The 9945-nt window shown below is 41.1% G+C and overlaps 1 protein-coding gene across 26 annotated transcripts; it reads right to left on the minus strand.

Moving 5' to 3' along the window:
- Positions 1-140: 140 nt before the first annotated feature.
- Positions 141-9049, minus strand: LOC135485637 (uncharacterized). 26 transcript variants are annotated; one of them, XM_064767886.1, is made up of 14 exons: positions 9011-9046; positions 6471-6632; positions 3552-4190; positions 3252-3278; positions 3014-3040; positions 2776-2802; positions 2533-2562; positions 2301-2330; positions 2071-2100; positions 1844-1870; positions 1615-1644; positions 1385-1414; positions 1142-1171; positions 143-858 (listed from the first exon to the last, which is right to left on the minus strand). In XM_064767886.1, the coding sequence occupies exons 2-14, from the start codon at positions 6532-6534 to the stop codon at positions 746-748; spliced, it is 1104 nt and encodes a 367-aa protein (XP_064623956.1). In that variant the 5' UTR covers positions 6535-6632; positions 9011-9046; the 3' UTR covers positions 143-745. The 26 variants fall into 26 exon arrangements, with proteins under 26 accessions (XP_064623962.1, XP_064623967.1, XP_064623973.1 ...); XM_064767913.1 differs by having other exon boundaries at positions 147-858; positions 3552-3799; positions 9011-9034; XM_064767892.1 differs by lacking the exon at positions 2301-2330 and having other exon boundaries at positions 141-858; positions 9011-9049.
- Between the last annotated feature and the right edge of the window lie 896 nt (positions 9050-9945).

A 9945-nucleotide genomic window follows, 5' to 3' on the forward strand; every position in this document is an offset into this window, starting at 1 on the left:
TATCTGTTATTTGCGTTCAGTTATGGCAACGTCTCTATTAAGGAGACATCCTGTAGATGCCACAGACCAGGTCAGTCGATGCAGTGAGTTTAATGTTGCATTCTGCAATGTTAATCGCATCACGCATGGTATCATTGCAGAGTGTATCTGATCTAATTTGAGCTCTTCCTTAGCCACAAATTTTTCTGATACATCTAGTAGTTTGCAAAATGATGTCAGTTACTCAGTGACGAAATCTTGAAAAGGGAGTGCGGTCCCATCCAGATTGAACCGAAGGTGCGATCTTGGAAACGATGGTGGTCTGAGGGGCCCTCCCCAGTATGAAATATAAAATTCAATGAGCCAAATGTGATTTCCGGGCATCTGTGGATAAAAAAGGGGTTATTTGCTTCTTGGGGCGAGGCTCCATGAAAAATCATTGCTTTCCGAAGAAAAAGGGGGTTGGGTACCTCATGCGCCACCTCCTGAAACTGCCATTCTTATTTGTCCTATCAAGAAAGAAGGCAACATTATTATATTATAGTAGCTATTTAGTGTTACATTTTATATATAAGCACATTAGGTTCCAAATGCATAACATATTAATTTCAGCATTGCTGTTGTTTTGACGGATATACAAATACTATGAATACCAAGTTTCAGCAAATTCGTGTGCATCTCAAATGCAATATGGCATTGTCTATGACTGCATTGGTATTTTCCTTGACCACCAGTAGTTACGAACGGCGTACCCCTTTGAATAGTTTTATGACTGATTTTGCAATGTCAGCATTGCACCAACAATCAAGGCGAGGGTCATCATTGTTGCCAGCGGGAATCTTGATAGTCCTGCTGCTCTGCCTCCACCTGAACCCGGGCCTGAAAAGATAAAATACCACCGTAAACAATAACAGTTTATACATTAACAGTTTTTTAAACCCCGGACCCGCCTTGTGGGTTTTCAATAAAATTCCCTGCACACATTGGGCTCTGTGTGTGGTATATTCACCTCAAGGTAATGTGGCACAATCATGGCCGCTGTCAAAAGAGTCGGTTGCACTTTATCATCACTTTCTTCGACAGTTCCTGCTAAAATGAAGAACCCATGATAAAAGGCACAGAATATTACTCGGACATGTCAGATGGCCTGCCCTGTACTTACCAGTGGTTGCAGTTGATGTGCTGGTTGGACCTGGAAAGGGAATTCCCAATGCCGTTATGATATAGATATGATTCAGTTGGGGAAGTAGCCGTCTTCAACAAGATACTAGTTATTTACTTACACTTTTCCATCCGCAACGGAAAGCAATTTATTCCTGTATAGTTCCTGCCAAAATTGAGAACCCATGATAAAAGGCACAGAATATTACTCGGACATGTCAGAAGGCCTGCCCTGTATACTTACCAGTGGTTGCAGTTATTGTGCTGGTTGGACCTGGAAAGGGAATTACCAATGCCATTATGATATGATATGATTCAGTTGGAGAAGTAGCCGTCTTCAACAAGATACTAGTTATTTACTTTTTCGAAACAGAAAGCAGTTTATTCCTGTCTGGTTCCTGCCAAAATGGAGAACCCATGATAAAAGGCACAGAATATTACTCAGACATGACAGAAGGCCTGCCCTGCACTTACCAGTGGTTGCAGTTGATGTGCTGGTTGGACCTGGGAAGGGAATTACCAATGCCATTATGATATGATATGATTCAGTTGGAGAAGTAGCCGTCTTCACAAGATACTAGTTATTTACTTTTTCGAAATGGAAAGCAGTTTATTCCTGTCTGGTTCCTGCCAAAATGGAGAACCCATGATAAAAGGCACAGAATATTACTCAGACATGACAGAAGGCCTGCCCTGTACTTACCAGTGGTTGCAGTTATTGTGCTCGGACCTGGAAAGGGAATTACCAATGCCATTATCATATGATATGATTCAGTTGGAGAAGTAGCCGTCTTCAACAAGATACTAGTTATTTACTTTTTCGAAACAGAAAGCAGTTTATTCCTGTCTGGTTCCTGCCAAAATGGAGAACCCATGATAAAAGGCACAGAATATTACTCAGACATGACAGAAGGCCTGCCCTGTACTTACCAGTGGTTGCAGTTGATGTGCTGGTTGGACCTGGAAAGGGAATTACCAATGCCATTATGATATGATATGAGTCAGTTGGAGAAGTAGCCGTCTTCAACAAGTTACTAGTTGTTTACTTTTTCGAAATGGAAAGCAGTTTGTTCCTGTATGGTTCCTGCCAAAATAGAGAACCCATGATAAAAGGCACAGAATATTACTCAGACATGTCAGAAGGCCTACCCTGTACTTACCAATGGTGGCAGTTGATGTGCTGGTTGGACCTGGGAAGGGAATTACCAATGCAATTATGATATGATATGATTCAGTTGGGGAAGTAGCCGTCTTCAACAAGATACTAGTTATTTACTTTTTCGAAGCGGAAAGCAATTTATTCCTGTCTGGTTCCTGCTAAAATAGAGAACCCATGATAAAAGGCACAGAATATTACTCAGACATGTCAGAGGGCCTGCCGTGTATACTTACCAGTGGTTGCAGTTGATGTGCTGGTTGGACCTGGGAAGGGAATTACCAATGCCATTATGATATATGATATGATTCAGTTGGGGAAGTAGCTGTCTTCAACAAGATACTAGTTATTTACTTACACTTTTCCATCCGCAACGGAATGCAGTTGATCCCTTTATGGGTTCCTGCCAAAATGGAGAACCCATGATAAAAGGCACAGAATATTACTCGTACATGTCAGAAGGCCTACCCTGTACTTACCAGTGGTGGCAGTTGTGCTGGTTTGACCTGAAAAGGGAATTGCCAATATTCTTATGATATGATATGATTCAGTTGGAGGAGTAGCCATCTTCAACAAGATACTAGTTATTTACTTACACTTTTCCATCCGCAACGGAATGCAGTTTATCCCTTTATGGGTTCCTGCCAAAATGGAGAACCCATGATAAAAGGCACAGAATATTACTCGTACATGTCAGAAGGCCTACCCTGTACTTACCAATGGTGGCAGTTGTGCTGGTTTGACCTGAAAAGGGAATTGCCAATATTCTTATGATATGATATGATTCAGTTGGAGGAGTAGCCATCTTCAACAAGATATTAGTTATTTGCTTATTCTTTTCTTTTACGTAACTGAAAGAAGTCTATTCCTGTATGGTTCCTGCCAAAATGGAGAACCTATGATAAAAGGCACAGAATATTGCTCAGACATGTCAGAAGGCCTGCCCTGTACTTACCAATGGTGGCAGTTGTGCTGGTTTGACCTGGAAAGGAAATTGTTTATTCCAGTAAAATAGCAGACTCAAATAGGAACTGCCAATGCTGACATTTACATTAAGATAAACAATGAATTGTGGTCACTTAACATTAACATACTCCCAGGTTTTAAATGGGCATTTACTTCATTTTGAACAAGTTCTAATTGCTTTAGGATTTCAAGTTCTAGCCAAAGTGGTGATACCTTTGGTCAACCCTTAATAGAGAGGTTCTACTAGCTGCATGCCCCTTAAATATGCCCAATGCATCTTTTTACTTACATGTTGGGGTAAGTGTTGAAAGAATATCAGCCTTGAATGTTTCGATCTGTGATGGTTCGATAGATCCTTCCATAACCGTCATACCAGCCAATTCAGTTCTTCGGAATGGGGCTAACCTCTTAAAATACTTGCCAAATACAATGTCACTTTTCATCACGTCTTTATATATACTGTCGAATATGCTCTTTCTCGTCACAACGTCATCCACCCAACCCATCAATTTGTTCTCAGGCCCACTGGAATCCAAACTGAAACCCACAAATACCCAAGAGTTGACCTTGAGGCTTGAGCTATGGCGAAATGAGTAATAAGATCTCGCATTTGGTTTTGCTCCAAATTGTGCCAGATACACGAGACCTGGGTGCCATAGTATCATAACCGGGATATCTTCATCTGAATTGCGATCGGTGTAGTAGTAGTAACCTCCGACAGTAAAACTCTTCCCCACAAAATCTAAACTCCCATCCTGTGAAAAATATATCCATCCACTTGTGAAGATCCAAGAGTTCAAGCATCCATCTACGTTCCTGGTCTCGTTGATTGTGACGTTCGTCTCCTCCTTTATTGTGATGCCAGGGTGGTGGTTGCCAGGCTTAGTCTGTCCAAGTAAGATCCAGTACTTATTACCAAAGAATGGTCCTGAAATGTGATTTTCATTGAATTTTAAGACACAGCAGAGCAGCATTATAAATGTTTTGTGTGTAATAAATATTTTTGAAAAGAAACTTGATTGTCACACAGGAGTCCACAGGTCAGTACAACTAAAGTCAATTCAACCTGTCAGAAGGAAAGAGTTGAGTCCACAGGTCAGTACAACTAAAGTCAATTCAACCTATCAGAAGGAAAGCGTTGAGTCCACAGGTCAGAACAACTAAAGTCAATTCAACCTATCAGAAGGAGAGAGTTGAGTCCACAGGTCAGTACAATTAAAGTCAATTCAACCTATCAGAAGGAGAGAGTTGAGTCCACAGGTCAGTACAACTAAAGTCAATTCAACCTGTCAGAAGGAGAGAGTTGAGTCCACAGGTCAGTACAACTAAAGTCAATTCAACCTGTCAGAAGGAGAGAGTAGAGTCCACAGGTCAGTACAACTAAAGTCAATTCAACCTATCAGAAGGAGAGAGTTGAGTCCACAGGTCAGTACAACTAAAGTCAATTCAACCTGTCAGAAGGAGAGAGTTGAGTCCACAGGTCAGTACAACTAAAGTCAATTCAACCTATCAGAAGGAGAGAGTTGAGTCCACAGGTCAGTACAACTAAAGTCAATTCAACCTGTCAGAAGGAGAGAGTAGAGTCCACAGGTCAGTACAACTAAAGTCAATTCAACCTGTCAGAAGGAGAGAGTTGAGTCCACAGGTCAGTACAACTAAAGTCAATTCAACCTATCAGAAGGAGAGAGTTGAGTCCACAGGTCAGTACAACTAAAGTCAATTCGACCTGTCAGAAGGAGAGAGTTGAGTCCACAGGTCAGTACAACTAAAGTCAATTCAACCTGTCAGAAGGAGAGAGTTGAGTCCACAGGTCAGTACAACTAAAGTCAATTTAACCTGTCAGAAGGAGAGAGTTGAGTCCACAGGTCAGTACAACTAAAGTCAATTCAACCTGTCAGAAGGAGAGAGTTGAGTCCACAGGTCAGTACAATTAAAGTCAATTCAACCTATCAGAAGGAGAGAGTTGAGTCCACAGGTCAGTACAACTAAAGTCAATTCAACCTGTCAGAAGGAGAGAGTTGAGTCCACAGGTCAGTACAACTAAAGTCAATTCTACCTGTCAGAAGGAGAGAGTTGAGTCCACAGGTCAGTACAACTAAAGTCAATTCAACCTGTCAGAAGGAGAGAGTTGAGTCCACAGGTCAGTACAACTAAAGTCAATTTAACCTGTCAGAAGGAGAGAGTTGAGTCCACAGGTCAGTACAGCCCAGAACAACCTAGTTCTCACCAAGAGTGGAAGAACACCACCAAAAGACAAAAGGAAGAACCAACTACATTGTGAAATCAATGAAGCGGTGGCCAATAAAATGAGTAAAACATGCATAATGACTATAGTCTGCCAACTGTTCTGAAGTCAACCAAGTATAGGCTGTTAACTCATTTTTCTTCTTATAAAGAGTCGCCTATAAGCCAAAACACAAACAGTGAGGCTGATATTGTTGTATAATAGTTATCTGGTCTACATCTTACAAATTTGCGTAACCTCTCTAATGTGTATTTACCAACTTTGCACTTTGTGATCTCCCGCCTTTTCTTGCTATTCTTGAACTTTTGTCATTGAGGCCATTGAGGTCGTTTCTATGACAACGCACGTGCACCATCCATTCAATCATAATTTAATCAATTAATAGTTTGCCTTGTGATTGGCCAGGGACTACTTTCTTTCATAATTCACCAATCACAGAGTAGCTTGGTCACGTGGTGACGCCCCACTTTTGAGGTGCGGGGCTTCTAAAATCACTTGCCTGGGACACAAGCGGATGGTAACAACTCGTTGATTTTCTGTGCTATCCTTCAGAGTTCCCCAAGTCAGGGGTTCGCTTTCTTGAACCTTTAGCCATGTCGTAAATCAAGTACTGGAACATTGATCCTCTGTATGCCAGCTGGCATACCCTAGACGATGTAACACGTAATGGAGAAATAAACGTATAAAAGACATATCTGTGTTCTGGTTCAACTGCTGGTCATCACGTGGATCTTCTAACAGACACTCGCTCTATGGAATATAACAATATCCTTGCATGCTATCCTTCTGTCTTTGGCAGCCGGTCCAATAAAGTCTGAATTCTCGCCTGGGCCACACCCACCCTGGGATTTTTAGAACTTCCAGTACAGTTTCCTCGGTCATCAAATTGCAGAAGCCGGTGCACCGTGAAAAGGAACTGGACTTAAAGCACCAGTAAAAAAGGAAAAAGTGGAATGAACTCACCTGTCCCATTCGTAAAGAAAATCATGCACAGGATAAGGACCACCACAGCAACTATGCTTTTCATCTTGTCCAACTGTTTCCTCACTTCCTTATCCTCCTAGATATTCTGAGGAAGTGATAAGGCCTCTGTCAGTGTCAATATATTGCCAGCCTGGCCACCAACTTGACATATTGGAAGCGAATTCATTCTTAAGTGATGAAAAAATCAGTGGGACATTGAACAGGAAGTGCTATACAGGATTTTGTAACCTTAATTTGAACAATGCCAAGTGGAAATAACGTTATTTCCTCTTGAAAATGCCTATAATGAATTCGCAGACAATATCAGTCACAATAGTGCCAAACCAATCTGAGATTGGCAAAGAAATATAACGGGTTTGAACTTTTTTAATAAGACCTACTGTTGCAGAGGTTTGTATCCCATTTCCCTTTTAGAGTCCCAATCATCATACACTAATTTGATGTTGTTGAAGCTCTAATTTGGTTAATGGATAAATTGGATCACTATAAAGTGTGTCACAGAACATAAGAAAACTAACTAATTTTCTGCTAATGTATAGTGACCGTACTCCTATCTGCCAGCTAACAATTCGCCTCAAACCACCTCTGTTCAATACAAATATCCAGAAAGTCCTACTTTCCTTCCAATTCATAAAAAAACAAAAATAGCAGTAAAAGTAGGCGAAATGGCTAGTAGGCGAAAAGGCAAGTAGGCGAAATGGCTAGTAGGCGAATTGACAAGTAGGCGAAATGGCTATTAGGCGAAATGGGTAATAGGCAAAATGGTTATAGGTGAAATGGCTGTAGGCAAAATGGTTATAGGCGAAATGATTGTATGCAAATGGCTGTAGGCGAAATGATTGTAGGCGAAATGGTGATACACCGCACCAAATAGCTGATTTGGTTGAGTTTCAAGAAATGAGGTAATGATGGTTACTTAAAATCTGAACACAGAGGAAGAAGATGGTTGGCATTGACTGTTAAAGAATATGATGCTATGAGCTAAACATCAAGTTAGGCATCTGTCATGTGTCCCACTCACTGGTGCAACCTGGGGCCGAACTCACAACCTGGGACTTGGCAGGTGACAACCCCAATTGTATTGTCAATCTCCTTTCAAAGTCAGCACTTTCCTTGTGTCTCCAGAGGCAGCAGGGGAAAGCAGATGGGTGTGACATTGTCTTCAGTTCCGTCTCCTCATTTCCCAGACAGGCCAAGACTGTGTCCTGGCACAACCTACTGTTAGCGTAAAAATGTTCGCAGCCATTTCATCTTGTGGTTGTGTGAAATTGCAACTTTTTCAGCGTGATCTGCCATGATCAAGGCTAACTTTGTCGTCAATGACCATGATTTACAAGTCACCACTGCACCAGTCCGAGGCAAAGATTTATCATGTGAATGACAGTAAGGTGTTTTTGAACTACTCTGACGATTCTGATTGGCTCATTGTTGCTGCCTGTCACATTGGCAACATCTTCCACAGCAATATGGGAGGATAAAAGTGTTCGGCCATGGAGAGATGAAGTGGCCAATCACAAGTACCAATATTTTGGTATTGGGAGTTAACATGTTAATTAACAAGAGGCCCAAGGGCCTGGCGCTCAGCTGAGTTAATATCATTAATATCTTCCCGGTGTTTAGTTCATTATGCATGAAAATGGCATGCTCCATGGTATTTGATATCCTTTTGCGTTCACTACGGTACCAATGTTTTTGGTTGACATAATTATGCCACTGTTCATTCCTCAATCCTGACCATAATTCGGGTGAAATCATCGTATGAAAATATTTACCGAAACATGAAGTTTATGCCATGAATGAGGATACTCATTGTCATAGCCTCGTTTACAAGTACGAAGTATTTTCCCGCGAATATTCAAAACTGCTTGGCTCCTTGCCAGTTAAATAACATGTGACTATACACAAAATAGAAAACTTTGATGGAAATTGTAAATCATTTTTTTATCTATCAGGGGAAACAAGCTGATGATGATCAAATAAATCATTCATGAGAAATCGTTTTGTTGCTGAAGCTTGCATGACGAAGTTAATGCTCAACCTTTTCTTGTGCTCTACTGCGCCACCGTAGTTTTCTATTTAGACCAGCGATGACGTCATTTCTGGTGATTCCCTAGGTTGTCCAATGAGCGCTTTTTAAAATGTGCCATTTGGTATTGTACAGTATGCAGTGTATTTTTTCAGCGCTGCCAGTTGCCGAAGAAAATGCCGTAGCTCCCTCAATTTCCAATCAATTTTTATGGGAGTGACATTATTGTATTGCTTAGAATGTCTACTTTTTACTCATGAAAGAATCGTAGAACTAAAACATAGATAGGCGAACAGAATCATGCCGATTCACTGCACATACTGTGGGAATTCTCCACTTCAAAATACATCGGCGATGTCATCGCGAACAGAGCATGCACTTCCGATATCGTTTTCACAGAAATGTCGCCAAATATTCAAGAACTAATTTCTGAATTTAGTCCCTAAAGACCTTATGACTACCACTGAAACGAACTAGTGATAATATCGCCTACCAGACTACTTTTTAAGCAGAAAATTGGGTACTTGAGTGTCATTGAGCTCCAAGATTATTGCACATAGCGTAAGGTCTCACTAGCCAGTGCAATGGCCGGGCCTACCTGGCTCCACAAATGGCGCGACGTCATTTCATGCATACCCCTGTTCAAGTGGCTGTCGACCTTGCAGTATATCACTCTCACACATAAACCTATACATTTCTGAATAGCTTGTCGCTTCTAGAATACTTCTGACCAGCTTTCATTGTTATCAAGTAATTCAGTCATGAGAACATGGGGGCAGCACAATACATGAGACACCCTGTACATCGATGAAAATTTTGAAAATTTCACCTTGCCGCCTTATAACTTGACGATTAACATGGATGGTGAAATAATATTTTTATAAACTTCTACTTATCACCTTGAGAAAGCAAAATAATAACAATTTTAAATTTTGATACCAAAATAGGGTGTCGTTGCGGCTTTTCTTTGAGCATTTTGACCGCGAAGTCTCACCTTGAGAACATGTGCACTCTGACAGGAACCATTTCATGTCAACATCCGATTGAGCTATACATAGCATGCGAGGCCTGGTCACTGCGGACGTGCACAGAAGAAGCTGATATTTTCCTCAAATAATCGTCAGAGCTACCTCTTCACAAAATACCCAGGACACCGACATTTGAACATGCAGCAATAGCGATATGATAGGCTTATCTGTATCCATGGTAATCGCCTGAGATTGAAGAACTTTTTTTTTAAGGGGGACCAATGTTGACCTGATCACCACTGGCTAGTGAGACCTAAACAACATGCCGCCATTTTGTCTCCGCTTCGGTATTTCGTACGCCGCTTATAATGCACCTTCTCAATTAAAACCAACATAATAAGGCCTTACATCGTTGATTGAATAGGAACACCACACAAAACACAATAAAGTGGGGGTACAA

Source organism: Lineus longissimus, chromosome 3, assembly GCF_910592395.1.
Source record: "Lineus longissimus chromosome 3, tnLinLong1.2, whole genome shotgun sequence".
In the NCBI taxonomy this organism is placed as follows: Eukaryota; Metazoa; Nemertea; class Pilidiophora; order Heteronemertea; family Lineidae; genus Lineus; species Lineus longissimus.